Genomic DNA, 15,775 nt, shown 5'->3' on the forward strand with positions numbered 1-15,775 from the left:
GGTTCTTTTTCATAAACTGTAGTAGCTGCTAAAGGCAAGGGTTAGTTATTTTCCTCTACATCTCCCTGCCGAGTTATCATGCAAACAGATCTCAAAACAAATTCTGCTGCCCATACAAATACCTATAAAACAAACATCTATTAGGAAGCAGCCACAAAACTGGTTCATACAACTCTTTCTGGAAAATCAATGAAAGCCCAGTTCTCTGTCTTTTAAGGCAGCAGTCCCCAACCTTTTTGGCACCAGGGACTGTTTTCTTGGAAGACAATTTTTCCATGGACCTGGGCAGGGGGCAGGGATGGTTTGGGGATGATTCAAGCACATTACATTTATTGTGCACTTTATTTCTATTATTATTACATTGTAACATATAATGAAATAATTATAGGACTCACCATAGGTTGCGGACCCCTGCTTTAAGGAGCTCTTCCACCTTACAGGAAGGATCCACTTGAGGAAAATACAACATTCTAGAGGCAAGATTCAGTTAGACTGATGGTGGTATCCAAATACCTTGGGGCAGAGTCTCCCTCAAAGATTTAGCTTAGTGCCTCATCCCTAAGTAAGAGTTAGCAGCTTCCCGAGATTCTTTGACTCTGTTTGAACAAGGAATGGGTGGTGTCTAAACTATTTTACCCAGCCTACATATCTTTCTTTTTTTAATTTATTTTTTTATTTTAACATTTTTTTTTTTTTTTGAGACAGAGTCTCACTCTGTTGCCCAGGCTAGAGTGCCGTGGCGTCAGCCTAGCTCACAGCAACCTCAAACTCCTGGGTTCAAGCAATCCTCCTACCTCAGCCTCCCGAGTAGCTGGGACTACAGGCGTGCACCACCATGCCTGGCTAATTTTTTCTATATATATTTTTTTAGTTGTCCAGATAATTTCTTTCTATTTTTAGTAGAGACAGGGTCTTGCTCTTGCTCAGGCTGGTCTCGAACTCCTGAGCTCAAATGATCTTCCCACCTTGGCCTCCCAGAGTGCTAGGATTACAGGTGGGCCTACATATCTTGAATACTACTAATTTCAACAAATGAGAGCTCATTTCTAATACATGTTATGCTAATTAATAAGCTGATAATTTCACAGTGCATCCATTACCCTACTCAGTAAAGCCCTGGGGTAGACTGGGAGAAGGATGGCTGTGTGGGACACTGCGATGTCTGGGACTCTGCATGTGTCTTCTGAACTCCCAGGTTCATTGACTTCAAGCTGGTAACTTAAAAATCAGACATGGGGGAAGTATTTACACTGTGGAAACTGGCAACGGCTCCCTACCACCTGGTTTTTAAACATTTACCAGCACACTGGTGGCCAGCTGAGTGACCTCTGGAATGTGCTTTCTGATAAAATCTTGGCTGACAACCTCACCCTCATGCCTACCTTTATACCAGTGATGCTTAATCCTGGCTGCACTTTAGAAATTACCCGGGGAGCTGTAAAGTAATACTGATTCCCAGGTCCCTGTTGGTGGAGATTGATGTGATGGGGGTGAGGGTTGGATATCAGGATACAATTAAAGCTCACCAGGTGATTCTAATCTGCAGGCAGGGTCCCATTCACACCTGTATGTCACACTATGCCACACATTCTAACAGTCCCACAAAAAGATGCAAAACCAGGATTAGTACCAAGCCTGCTGTCCCCTATCCCAGGGCTCCAAGCAAAAGGAGGAAAAGTGGAAAACAGATTGCCACTTCTACTGAGGCTTCAGTGTTTCCAAATGTGGCTCAGGATAAGCCCCGGTGCTTGGGGTCAGGGTTGGGGTTGCAGGTGGGGAGGGCCAGTGCAGGTGCCCAGGAGCCCAGGAAGGCTGTGCCAGCCCCAAAGAGCTCCCTTTGCAGGGAAGGTGCACCTCAGCCCCCAGGGCATCTTACAGGGGCTCAGGGAGAGCTGAGGGGGTCTGCTCAGAAGCTTGTGTGTCACCAGGGAGTATCTGCGAGATGAGAGAAAATGCAGCTGGCTGGAGAGGCCAGAAGGGAAGAACGGAAGTTCAGGGGCAACTGGAAGGAAACCCTGATGGAAACCCGGATGGGGGAGGTGCGTGGGTAGCTGGGGCTCTAGATTAAATACAGAGTGTGGAAAGGAGGCCAGGAGGCTGTCCTCGGAGGAGGTAAGATGCTCCAGGGGATGGAGAGGGCTACAAGCATCTAGGGGTGGGGATACAGACCAGCACCTCAAAGAGTGGGCGTGAGGCTCTAACCCCCAAAGAACAGTAAAAAATCTTCCTCCTTAAAGGACAGAAAGGACAGCTTGTAACAATGGGGAAGACGTCTTCTTGGTGCCTCGGGAGAAGCAGGCGAAGAAAAGATATCTTCTTGACCGTCGGTCATTCATCTGAGGGTAACTTGCGTCAGTCTCTGGTTCCATGTCTCTGCTCCACACAAACACCCTTGCAGTTCCTGCTTCTTTTGTACCAGGAAATGGGTTTCCTTTTTACCCTTCCCAGCACGTCACTCCCCGCTCACCACCTCCTGCCTTGCTTTCTTCCTCCTATGGCAGAGCCCAGGGGGCTGGGGCCAGCCGGGTCTGTCTTTTTGTGTCTGTAGGAGGCTTGGGAGCCCAGAGCAGGGGACTTGGATAAGGGTGACATTCCTGGAACCACCACCAGGGACCCCACCCAGCACTATTTGAGCCCTTGACCTCTGGGCCATGCATACAGGGATTACTTGGCTCCCAAGCCCCAGGCTGAGCTAGGCCCGGGAGACCGCAAAGCAACAGTGAGTAAAACTGTGGGAAACAGACTCACAGCCACCTCTGGTCCTAGGCTGAGAAGAGGCCAGGAAGGAAGAGGCTGGGGCAGAGCCGGGCTGTGTGTGTGCAAGGGAAGGAGCTGCCTACCCAACCTGGCTTGAGGATGGGGCTAGGGGAGGGCTTTCTGGGAGCAGGAAGCCCCTGGGGGCAGGGTTGGGATGTCACCCGGTGCCAAAGAAGGGGATTTCAGAGATCTGTTGGGGAAAGGCCTTAGCAGATGTGTTACACGAGGAAACTCCAGACTCCAGTCCTATGGGGGCCTCTGGGCCCCACCCTGGTCTGCTGCACCTTCCTAGGTGCCGAACTCCGCCCTCCTCAGGCCGAGCAACTCCACTTCCTTATTCCATTCCCGTCTTGCATACTCATTTGCGCTTTTAACACCTTGGCGGCTAATTCCTGCCTTTTCCCCTCTAGTGTTCCCTCTTGACAACAGTGCAGAGCTGGCAATTCTGTGTACCCCAATTGGGCGCGCTTGCTCTCCCCTAGCGCACCTCTGGACCCCACGCCCCCACGCCCCCCTGCGTTAGCACGGGCGTTTCCACAGTAGCACGTGAGCTCATTTGCAAACCCCTCGCCCCCGCCCCTCCTCTCCTCCGTCTCCTCTCGGGTCGGGAGCCGCAGCCCCGCCCCCGGCCCGCCCCCTCCCCGAGGCCGGGCGCCGCCGGGCTGCCATTGGCGGTCGCGGCTGGCTGGCTCCCCGGCGGGGGCGGTGATTGCGGCTCGCCAGTGTCAGTCCCGCAGAGAGCGCCGGTGGCGGGGCGGACAGCCCAGCAGCCGCGGGTCGGGCTCGGAGCGCTGGCGTTGGGAGCGAGCCCGGGAGCCCCGGAGGCCCCGATAACCCCGGGGAACCCGCGCGGGGAGCGCCCAGGATGCCCCGCGGGGACTCGGAGCAGGTGCGCTACTGCGCGCGCGTCTCCTACCTCTGGCTCAAGTTCTCACTCATTATCTACTCCACAGTGTTTTGGGTGAGTGACCCGAGGAGGGCCTGGGGATGGGGCTGGGGGTCCACACTCCCTCGACCGCCCGGGCTTGGGTCCAGACTTAGCAACTCCGGGGAAGGCGCGGGGAGTGCGCGCTGCTCCTAGTCCCTCTCTCCCTGGGAACCGGGAAATTCTGGTGGCCCGAGCTCAACCTCAATTCTGGCCACCCTGTTAAGAGCGTTAGAGCTGCTTGCAGACCCACCGAGTGCCACGTGGCTCACCTGTGTGCACCTGATGCGCTGTTTGCCCGCTGGGTAGGCCGTGGTTACCGCCCTGCCGCGCCCACCATGCCTGCCAGGTGTTGCGGAGTTTGCCCCATCAGCCTGTGGAGAGTCAGGCCTTGTGTGGGTTCGGGGGACCTGGATTCTGGGCTTGGTCCCGCTGTTTTCTTGCTGATGCCCCTGAACAAGACACTTGCCCCCTGCCTCTTCGTTTCCTCTTTGGTGGGAGGCGGATGCGCGTGGAGTGGAGGAGTCCACCAGACCGCGTCTCCGGTGCTCCTAGGTGCTCAGTTACTGTGTCCGCTGCCACTGGGCGAAATACCTCCTCTTCTGCCTTGGGGAAGAAGGATGATAGTGGTTGAACTTGGACTAGGCTTTGAATCCTGCAGCTTCCACTTTCTGGCTGAGTGATCCTCAGTAACTGAGAAGTTACTTTAACTCTCTGGGCCATAGTTTCCTCATCTGCAAATGGAGACAGTAACTGTTTTCAACTTTTAGGATGCTTGTGGAGATTAAATGAGATAGGCCAAGTATGTGCCTAGCAAGCTGCAGAAGTGTGAGCCATTATTATTGTCATCGTGGGCAGGAATCTGGTCCCCCAGGGTGTAAGTTGCCCCTGTGTTTCGGTAAGGTTGTATCAGACTAGCCTGGGGCCTAGTCAATACATGAGGACATCTTTCTACAGGCCACCTCCACCCCTAACAATCTAGAATAGCCCCCTTCCCCCAGTATGCCACCAGGACAGACTTGTGCAGGGACCCCAGGGGAGCCACACCCTATGCCGCACCAACACACACTCTCTCTCCTGGTGTGCTTCTCAGCCCCTCACTGGGTCTCTTCTGCTGGCAGGAGCTCTTGGATTTGCCATCAGGATTGGCTTTCCCTGTGAGGCCCTTGTGGCTGTGACCTTGCCTAGTAACCAGGAGATCAGATTCGGGTCCTGCTCTGGTTCTGACTTGCTGGGTTATCTGAGGCAAGTCACTTCCCTGTTTGGGGCCTCAGTACTGTTCATTGACTTTTCCATCTAGAAAACTAGCTTGAGACCAGCTTCCAATCCTGTGACTCTAGGTAGTGTGGAAGAGAGATGAGCAGTATGTTCGGGGGCTGGAGGATGGAGCAAGGGCCCATTGGTGGAAGCTCTGGAGAAGCAGAAGGTTGTATGGGGAGTGATTTGAGCTTTAATTCACCCCAAGTTGCATCAGAATCAACTGGAGAGTTTTAAAAAACACTACAGATTCCTGTGCCCTGGTGTAGGTATTTATTTAAATTTACTTAAGCTCTCCAGGTGACTCTAGTGTGTAGTCACGATTGAAAACTCCTGCTCTAGATGGTCTCATAGGTTATGTAAGTACCCAGGGATCCTTTACCTGCCCCTTGTCTGGCCTGGTGAGCTTTCCTCTCTGTTGGTCAGAGTTGGAAGTGGACAGCCTCAGGTTGATGCGTAGAGAGGTAGGAAGGTGGGATTACATTTCTGGCTTCACTCCTTCCCTTGATGTGTAATCACTGCGCCGTCTCTTAACCTCCCCACAACTCCATTTTCTCATCTGTAAAGTGGATAAGTGATACCTTGCCCTGCATGTCACTGAATTGTTTTTAGCATTAGTGATACGGGGAGAGAATGAGCTTTCCAAGAGTAAATTGTGTGGTTAAATCAAACCAAACTCAAAATTTCAAGGCTCTGTTCTATTGCTGTCCTCTGCAGCCCTGGGAAGAGCCTGCCCTGTGGCCCTTGCTTTGCTTCTCTTGGGTAGGGCAGGACTCAGGACTTGGAATCCTTCCTCTGCCAGCTGAGGTTGCCTTACCAAATCCTTGACTCCCATCCCTGGAAGTATTTCTGCTTAAAAATCTCTCCACCCATGCCAAGAACTCAGCCACCTGCCAACTCTGACAGGGCAGCTCCAGGTGCCAGAGTTTGACTGCAGGGCGGAGGCCCAGTGTAAGTAAGTAATTTGTCCTGGCCTGGGTGTGCTGTTAATTGGAAACCATTTACAGGAAAGCCCATTATCTCTGATGCCATCCCTTGGGGGGTGGGGGTGGGGCAAGGGTTACTTGCTTTAAAAGCCCAGAGTACTGACACTTGCTTTCAGTCTTTGGGTCTGAAGGGGGCCATAAGTTTTATCACAGCCATGCACTTTAAGACTTTTTGCTTTAAAAATTATTATTGATAGGAAATACATGGGCAAAAAGCAAGAAAAGGGTAGTGTTCACTGACAAGACCTGCCCTGCCCTGTCCACAAGAGACCTCTGTTATCAGTTTCCTGTGATTATTTTCTGAGATCTCCTAGGCCAGAGGTCCCCAACCTTTTTGGCACCAGAGACTGGTTTCATAAAAGACAGTTTTTCCACGGACAAGGGGCAGAGGGAGGCAGAGCTCAGTTGGTGATATGAGCCATGGGGAGCGGCTGTAAATACAGACGAAGCTTTGCTCCAAGGCTACTCACCTCCTGCTGTGTGGCCCCTGGTTCCTAAGTTTCATGGAAGACAATTTTCTGTTTTTTTGAGACAGTCTCACTCTGTCATCCTGGGTAGAGTGCAGTATCGTCATAGCTCACTGCAACCTCAAATTCCTAGGCTCAAGCAATCTTTTTGCCTCAGCCTCCCGAGTAGTTGGGACTACAGGTGCATGCCACGATGCCCAGCTAATCACGGAAGACAATTTTTCCATGGATGGGGACAGGGGATCGCGTAGCTCATGAGGTGATGTGTGGCCCGGTTCCTAACAGGCCATGGACCGGTACCAGGCTGTGGCCCCGGGAGTTGGGGACCACAGTCCTAGGCAAAGGATGTCCTAGGCACAAACATGTAGATATATCATATATATGTTTTTCACATTGGTAGCACACTATCCATAGAACTTTTCACTTAAATTTAGATCCACATGAATTATGGAGATCTGCTAGGGGCTGCCTCATTCTGTTTGATGGCTGCATAGACTTCACTCTAGGCTGTGCCAAAATTTATTTAATCCTTCCCTTTAGGTTGTTTCCAGTCTTTTGTTACTGTGAACAGTGGTCCAGTGAGTATCTTTGAGTGTGTCATTTAGATGTGTGTGTAAGTTTGTAGGGTGATATCTAGAAGCGGAATTGCTGGGCTAAAGGGCATGTGAATGTATAACATACATACAGAAATGCACCTATACGGCTTGATGAGTTTTCACAAAGTGAACACACCTGTACAGTCAGCGCCCAGATAAACCAACAGAACGGGTAGTGGAAGCCAGAAGCCCCTTCAAGTCCTCTTCCAGTCACTACCCCTTCCCTACGGGGTACTCGCCATTGGACCATCCTGCAGCACAGAACAGCTTTGCCGGCTTTTGTACGTGCATTTGAAATTTTGATGTTGTTAAATTCCTCTAGAGGTTATACAAATTATAATTTTATTTACTTAATATATTTCTTTGACTGTTTAAACTTAAATTTGTTTTTAAAAGGAGGCTTTATATCACTATGACCAATGGGAAACCAATATCCCTTATCATAAATAGCAGGCAATGGTTAAAATAAATATAGCACAGGGAAAACAAAAGTCCTAGCAACATGTGGTTGCTGAAGGCTGGTGGCCCTGATGCCCACCCTCTCTGTTCAAAAGGCAAGTTGACAAGTGCTTAAGTGGCTTAAAGACAAACTGGTACCCAAGCTGAGACTCGCTCCTTGAAGCGATGGGAGGGGTCAGAAGGGAATTGAACAAGGAGAACTTCTCAGCCTGTGAGTCAATGCGAATGTGACCCTGAACCCCTGTAGTGATCTCCTGCCCCGCACTCAAGGGCCCTCTTGTTTTCAAGAGGTTATGTTTCAGGGCCACTCTGCAGATCTGGCATCCTCAGTCTAGTGCTCCTTGCTTCTTCCAGTATGTCACTGAGCTGTCTCCATGAGAAATGAACTCACCCAGAGGCACTTAGAACCTCCCACCACGAAGGGTGAATCGTTCTGACACATGCTACCTCAGCCCATTGGGGACACACCTCTAATTTTAGCACTGCCAACAGCATATCCTAGAGATCTGTTTACAGGGCTGCTTTTCCTTGCTGGACGGGGGATGCCTGGAGGTCAGGGGTACAGCTCGTTCATATCCTCCTCTGAACGCCGGGCCTGGGCACACAGTAGGTGCACAGGGAAGGCTTGTTGCATGACGGTGATTGAGTCCCACCTGAGCCTATGAGGCAGGTATCTAACCTGGGGCAGAGGCCAAGCTGGGGGTGTAGCCAGCAGTGGTGAGGCTTGCTGAACCCCTGAATTTGCAAAATGGACTGGGCTGATCATGGAGCTGTTGGCTCTCTAGAAAGCCCAAGCCTGTGGCCTTGACTAAGGGAAGGGTTCTCAGCGGGGTAAGGGTGTGTGTGTGTGAGGGGGAGGCCGTTGACTAATTAGGAAGAAAAGGACTTGGTGGGGGTCGAGGGCAAGTGGGGAGGAAGTGGGAGTGGGTGGTAATAATGAACGCTAGAGGCAATATGAACTCTCTCTTGCCTTCTCCAAGGATGGACCTGCTTACTGGAGCTTGGCCTTGGCCTGTGATGCTTTATATTTCCCTACAGTTCAGTGGTTGAGTGTGGACTCTGTACCAGGCTATCTGGGTTCAAATCCCAACTCCAGCACTTACAGGTTAAGTGACTTAGGTATTAGCTTCTACATGCCTCAGTTGCCTTATCTATTAAATGGGCATTAGACCCTACCTGAGAGTTGCTGAGAAGGTTAATTGGATTAATATACAGGAAGAGCTTAGAGTAGTGCCTGGTGCATGACAAACACTATATCAGCTACTTACAGGTTAGCTGTTCTTTCCCTGTCTTCCTCTCTAGTCTGGGTGCTCCAGAGCCACAGACTGAGAATGAGAAGGGCCCTTAAAGACACCTCTAGTGCAACCTTCTAATTTTACTGAGGAGAAAGCAGAGGCCTGGAGACAAGCGAGTTGCCTGAGAGCCCGTGGCACGTAGTGACAGTCCAAGAGCAGGCCCAGCTTGCCTGACTCCATTGCTTCATCGGGTCCCCTGTGTATTCCTCCCTGGCGTCAGGGTGAGGCTGGAAGACAGCCTTTCTGAGAGGGGCCAGGTACCTGGCCTCCCTCGTAAGCATTAGATGAAGCCAGACAGAAAAGAAAGTGGATCCAGTTTCCAGCAAGAGATTTTTGAAAAGAGCTTTATTGTATTTGTGAAAATAATATGTGTACATAGTTTAAAAAAAAAATTCAAGCAATTCAGGAAAGTACAATGAAGACAATAAAACTCATCTTCGATTCTACCACCGGGAGAGAACCACTGTTAGGTGTGGGTAAACATCCATCCAGGCATCCCCTTGTACGTATATGTAGATATTTTATTTCTTTATTATTTTTTTTTCTTATTGTGCTTGATTCATCGGGCAGCTCCATTTTCTTGTTCTAGGCAAGCGTTTCAAAGAGAAAACAATGAAACTGAAGCTGAAAATGGGGCAGGCTTCGTATTGGAGAAGTGGTCAGCCGTGCCTAATGGGCTGTCAGAGATGATCTCATGGCGTCGGCCAGGCCAGCGGCACAGAGAGGTTCTCCCTGCCCCCAGTCTCGCCACAAGGCTTTAAAATCCGGAGAATCGGGACTGTGGCCCTGCAAGGGGTTTGGAGAGGCTTCCGACGTCTTCATCCTACAGATGAGCAAACCAAGGCCCTGAGAAAATTCCTGCCCTCTCAGTCTAGACTTTTGTGCGTGGTCCTGTCCCTTCCTGTAAGGGAGCGCTGCGTCCAGTCGTAGGACTGGACCTTGCCACCTTTTGTTGTTTGGATCCCGGGGGAGCAGGAATAACCACTCGCCCTCCTGCGCACCTTGCCTGCCAAGCCCCTCTCCTCAGTGACTCATAATGCCACCCTGGGGTGAGGCTCAGAGCAAACCAAATAAAGGACTGATAAGGAAATTGCTGTGCCAACTCCACACACACGGGAGAGATGTCTTCTGGGTAAGCCACGACAGGAGGTTGGGGGGAAAAAACCCAACTTTTCCCAGAGAGAACTCTTGGATGTGAATGGTTTGAATCTACTTAGCCAGCCATTCTCTCCGGGGTGAGGATGGTTTGTTTGTTCATTCAGTCAACAAATAGCTATTTGACGCCTACTGTATGCCAGGTACTGTGATAGGTGTGGTAAACAGCTGTGAACAAGACAGACCTAGTTCAGGCCTTGGAAAATAGACAAACCGATAAATAAATACCGCATGTGATAGGTGCTAAGGAAATTGAGGATTTGAGGAGTAAGTGGGGAGGGATGGCTGTCCCTGCTTTAGGTGATGTGGTCACTGAGGGCCTTTATAAGGACCTGACATTTCAGCCGAGGCTCAAAGAACAAGAAGGAGCCAGCTATAGAAAAAGTCCTGTAGAGAACATTCCAGGTCAAGGGAGCAGTAAGTGCAAAGGCCCTGAGGCAGGTGGGTAGGCATGGATGGAGCCGATGTGGAAGCCCCAGAAGGGCCAAGTTGTGGCTGGAGAGGGTGGCAGGCGCCTGGTTGTGTGAGGAATTCGGGGTCTGAGTGACGAGAAGAAGTGATTAATTGTCAGGACCTGGTGGTATTGCCACCTGGAGACCTAGATTGTGTGCTGGCTCTTCTGTGTGACCCTGAGTAAAGGACCACCTCTCTGAGCCTCCTAGACTCTTCATCTGTGGATGCCGCACAGGGCTGTGGGGCTCTGTGAGGTGAGAGGTGCACAAGCTCCCTGCCCATGGAGGGTGCAGACTTACAGGGAGGGGGGCTCGCATTGCTCAGGGGTTGCTGGGGATCTAGGATTTGATGAGAACCTCTGGATCGGTCTTGTCAGAGGAGGCTGCTGTCTTCTGGGTGTGCTCAGCCTGCCCAGAGCAGATGGCTGTGGCCAGGTCCTTGGGCTGACGGGTCTGACCCCTTGGGCATGCACATGGTCTCTCCCAGGGGCCAGCCCTTCCCACCCCTGGGTTCCTGGGTCGCCGTGGTGCACCTGCAGAGGCTGTGGGCTCACGGTGGGCATGCGGGGCCAGGCAGGCTGCCTGAGGAGTGACCTGCAAGGCCCTGAGAGCTGGTCCCTGACCATGTTGCATTTTTTCAGCTCCAAGGTGGGCCCCTGGGCTAGGGGGAGGCGAGACAAAGAAGTATGAGGTGACGTCTTCCCCACCCAGACTGTGGCTGCAGAGGAGTCCTTGGGAGGACCTTGAAGGCTTCCCTGGACAGGGAGGCCTGGCAGAGAGGAGTGTAGATGCGCCTCTGGAGAGCGAGGCTGGGTCACTGAGGAACAAACGGGCTGTTTCTTGGGCCTGAATGTTGAGGCTGGAAATGGCCTCTGGGAAGGCCAGGTCTGGAGGCCCCGCAGGGCCCAACTCACCAGGTTCGGAGGATGAGTGCTTCTTGGTGGATGAGTGACGAGCAGGTCCTGTTAGCTGCGTGACAAGTCAGGGACAACTCTTTGTGCCTTGGTTTATTGAAAGGGGTAACTGTTGTGCCTCTCACAGGGTGAAGTTTGAATGGGGCAAAGTCTCCAGAGCTCTTATCGGGGCATGTCATACGATAGCCATTAACTCTGTCTCACCGCACTTTGCTTTACCTCTTTGGATTCTCAGAATGACCCTGTGACCTGGGCAGGACAGGGGCTCTTGTCCCATTTTACAGAGGAGGAGACTGAGGCCCTGAGAGAGGAAGTGACTTGTTTGAGACCTAACATTTGTGTCTGTCCCTGGGACAAGAGCTGTTTTCACTGTGGAAAACGTGCCTGTTGGATTGTAACTTTTTCCAAAAGGGACTTTCTAGCCAAGGGAGGCATTTGCATCTTGGCCTGCAGGGAAGCAAATATTTTCCTGGAGGGTAGAAGGAAAACAACCTTGGCCCAGTCTGGCTTATTTTTTTCTGCTCAGAGCCCTCCTGCTTCCTGCCTGGGAAAGCCGGAACCACCAACTCCCAGAGCCACTGGAAGTCCCTTCCAGGATGTGGCCTGTGACCCCTCGCAAGTCACGCAGCCTCCCCAGGCCGTTTCCCATCCCCTTCCAGAGGGCTGTCTGTGCAGCCTGCCTGGCTGTGCAGGGTGCAGTGTGGGGAGACCACAGGGTGCCTGGGGTCACAGTGGTCATTTCTGTGCATTTACTGTGTGCTGGGTACAGGGATGGGCACAAGGTGGGGGGCTGAGGCCAGCCCTGGCCCATGCTATGACAGAGTGGGACAGTCCTTCCTGTGTGCACTGGGTGCCAGCTTTTGAGGTTGGCATAGGATTCTGAGACTGGGTCACTTTCCTAGGTCAAAAGACAGGACCTTCTAGGGCAGTGGTCCTCAACTCTGCAGCTTGAGGCCTCCTGCCTAGGGAGGATTCCACAGGGACACACATCCCTAGAGCTTGTCATACAGCAGGTCTGGGGTGGGGCCCAGCACCTGTAATTTTTAAACTTACCCAGGTGAGTCTGATGTGCAGCTGGAGTGGGAACCACAGCTCATGGTGATATCCAAGGGAATTCTGACTGGGCTGGCCAGGTTTCCAAGCCAATTTTCTCTGCAGTTTAATTCCGAATGATGTGCGGAACCTTCTGACCTCCCTGACGATCTGGACAGTCTCTCTGAACTGGGGAAAGTTCGCAGACATGGTTGGGCGAGGCCCAGAAAGGGAGAGAGCAATCTAGCCGGGGGCTTAATGGGGGGGGTGCAGGGGCAGTTGATGGGGCTCAGCCTGGGGAGGCAGGGCTGGCGGGGATGTGTGAGACCACCAGCCTGGGGGTGTGGGAGGCTCTGGGAGGCTGGTTTCTCCTGCAGGGGACCAGATGGGAGTCCATGAGTTTTAGAATTTTGCTTTCCTTTTGGTTATCTTTAGAGCATTGTTTTATTTGTTCTAAAGGCAGTGTTTCTTTGCAGTTAAGTTTGTAACTCGAAGAAGTTTCTGTAGTATCAGACTTGAGTTTCTTGAGTTAGGGATTCACGAACTTGTGGGGTGGTCCATGATAATTTTCCCCCTTAGATTGTGTCTCAAGTTTGGGAACTGATAGATGGGCATCATATTGGACAGCTGGGTGTGGTCTGAGTATCGACAGCCTGCACTTCTGACCCCCATAGGAAAGGTGTAGCAGGTGGAGTCTCTCGCCGCTTTCCGGTCACGGTGGTGGGCTAGTGACCAGTTAGTGGAAGGATGAGGACATGATTTCTGACTCCTACCTGTGAGCTCTGTTGTGGCCTGAATGGTGGCCCCGTAAAAAAGGTATGTCCATGTCTTAGAACCTGCGAATGTAACTTTATTTGGAAAAAGTGTCTTTGCAGATAGAATTCAGTTCAAGATCTTGAGATGAAATCATCCTTTCAATAGATTAGCTAGGTGTGCCCCAAATCCAGTGACAAGTGTCTTTATAAGAGAAAGGTAGAGGGAGATTTGAGACAGAAGAGAAGACACAGACACACAGAGGGAAGGCCGTGTGGGGACGGAGGCAGACAAGCCAAGGGACACCAGGAACCACCAGGAGCTGGAGGAGGCAAGGAGGGAGGTGCTGGAGGGAGCCTGGCTCGGCAGACACCTTGGTTTCAGACTTCTGGCCTCCAGAACGGTGGGAAAATACCTTTCTGTTTAAGCTACCCAGCTTGCTAGGGCGGCCCTGGGGAACTGTACAAGCCCTTCTGCTCCAGGTTGCTTGCTAGGGAGGGGCCCAATGGACCCGAAAATCCCTTTCCTTTCTGTGGGCTGCATAGAGGGGGCTGGGGACGAGCGAGGCTGGCAAGGAGTGAGGCCTGGAGCCCCTCCGCCTGCGGTTCTGCCCGTGCCACCTGCCCCCCACCCCCAACCAGGCCAGGGGGCTATGCCCCACCGCTGGTTTCATAGGGGCTTCCCCTCTGCAAGGAAAACCTGTGGAAAGAGGTCAGAACAGGGGAAGGGAATGCAAACTAGCACTCAGGAAGGACTTCCTGGTTATGGATGTTGTTAAACTGAAATTGCCTGCCAAGCTGGGCTGTAAAAATCTTGTTCTGGGTGAGGGAGGGCGGCTTGCAGTGAAGGGAGCCCTGGCCTGGGAGCTGGGAGCCCCGGTCAGCTGTGACCGAGGGCTAATTCGCAGTGTGACCTTGTGGGAGTGACAGCCTCTCTCTGGGCGTTAGATTCCCAGCTGCAGAGTAAGGGGCTTGGGCCAGATCCGCGTCTGTCTGCCTGTTCCTGGTGGCGCACAAGGTCGTTTTAGCTGGTTCGTGGGGGAGCATTTAAAAGTTTTAATGTGTGTTAAGTGCGATGTGTATTGAAGAAAACAGTACCTCAAATTCGTGATTTCATAGATGTGGATTAGGTCAGGACCATATTTATTTTAGTAAGACGAGCCAGTGGGTTTAAAGAAGACTAGTACGTCATTAATAGTGCGGGTAGCTGGCCAACGCAGCCGGCGCTGAGACCAAGAGAATGGCTGGAGCTTGGGAGACGCTGGACGTTCTCAGTGGTTCCATCCAGCTCCTCTCTGGGAACTGTGGCCGCGTGACCCCTCCTGGCCCGGTGCGGACACTTGTCGCAGCGAGTCTACCGCTGACGGTTAAAGAAGGGGCTTCTCGTTGTACGCTACAGCGTCTTACAGTTGACAAAGGAGCTTGGCCCCCGGAATGACCATTGTGTTCCCATTTCACAGTGGAGAGGCCACCAATGCTCAGAGTGGAGTGATCTGTCCAGCGTCACACGGCTCCTGAGTGGCCGTCTTTGCTGGGCCACAGCAGCCCAGCCCTCGGAGCCGTCCCTCCCCTGACCTTACCTCCTCTCACAGTGGCTGCTTTCTGCACCGGGCTTTCATTGTCATGCTGGGTTTTTTTTTGTGTGTGCATCTTCTCCTGTCCTAATTTTCTTAAAGCAGAGGAGGAGGGGATTTAAAGTGAGTGACCCTCTCTCTCCCCTCCCCCAGGCCTCTTCCCCAGGCATGGTGAGGAGCAAGTTCTAAAGCCCTCGGCATCCTGTTTCCTGGATGTGTAATAGGTAGGTTCCCGTTACAGCCTGTATTTAGCTCCAGTGAGCAGTTGGTGAAACATCTGGTCTGGGGATTAATTCCGGGCCAGAGGAGGCCGCCTGCGCCGGGCTGCTGGTGAGCTGGCCCTTGGCTGCGGCCACGGAGACTTTCCTGCTGAAGTGAACCTGGTCTGGAGCTTCAGGCAAAAGGAAGACTCAGGCCTGTAAACAGACCCCCTCTTGGAAAGCATGGAACTTGGATCTTGCTTTCTTAAATTTTTTTTTTTTTTTTTTTTTGAGAGAGTCTCGCTCTGTCGCCCAGGCTAGAGTGCCGTGGCATCAGCCTAGCTCACAGCAACCTCAAACTCCTGGGCTCAAGGGATCCTTCTGCCTCAGCCTCCCGAGTAGCTGGGACTACAGGCATGCACCACCATGCCCGGCTAATTTTTTCTATATATTTTTAGTTGTCCAGATAATTTCTTTCTATTTTTAGTAGAGATGGGGTCTTGCTCTTGCTCAGGCTGGTCTCGAACTCCTGAGCTCAAACGATCCACCTGCCTCGGCCTCCCAGAGTGCTAGGATTACAGGCGTGAGCCACCGCGCCTGGCCAGCTTTCTTAACTTTTTATTGTAAAAAATTTTTATCATATAGAAAAGGTGAAAGAATGATACAGTGAACACCCGTATGTACACCACCTACGATCAATAATTTTAACATCTGCCCATGGCAGAATAAATTGGAGACATCATGACAGTTCACCCCAAATAGTTCAGGGTACATCTCCATAAAAGAGGGGAATGTTCTTGGACATAACCACGGCACCATTATCATGCCTAAGAAAATATCAAGTCTGTATTAAAACTTCTTCAATTGTCCCTAAAATGTCTCTCATACTACATTTAAAAAAAAAATCAGGATCCAGCAACACAGTTCATTGTATTGGATTTCTTTTTGACAAAA

The 15,775-nt window shown here is 51.7% G+C and overlaps 1 protein-coding gene across 3 annotated transcripts in view; it reads left to right on the forward strand.

Annotated features, from left to right (window-relative positions):
* The first annotated feature begins 3,469 nt into the window (after positions 1-3,469).
* The window catches only part of TSPAN15 (tetraspanin 15), a 38,523-nt gene continuing 26,217 nt past the window's right edge, over positions 3,470-15,775 (forward strand). The window contains exon 1 of one of the 3 annotated variants that reach the window (XM_045569328.1): positions 3,470-3,718. In XM_045569328.1, coding sequence (XP_045425284.1) covers positions 3,623-3,718 — 96 coding nt within the window. In that variant the 5' untranslated portion in view covers positions 3,470-3,622. Of the gene's footprint in view, positions 3,719-9,645; positions 9,875-15,775 lie in introns of those variants that run through there. The other 2 variants (XM_045569325.1, XM_045569326.1) reach the window with 2 other exon arrangements.

Source organism: Lemur catta, chromosome 14 (genome assembly GCF_020740605.2).
Source record: "Lemur catta isolate mLemCat1 chromosome 14, mLemCat1.pri, whole genome shotgun sequence".
In the NCBI taxonomy this organism is placed as follows: Eukaryota; Metazoa; Chordata; class Mammalia; order Primates; family Lemuridae; genus Lemur; species Lemur catta.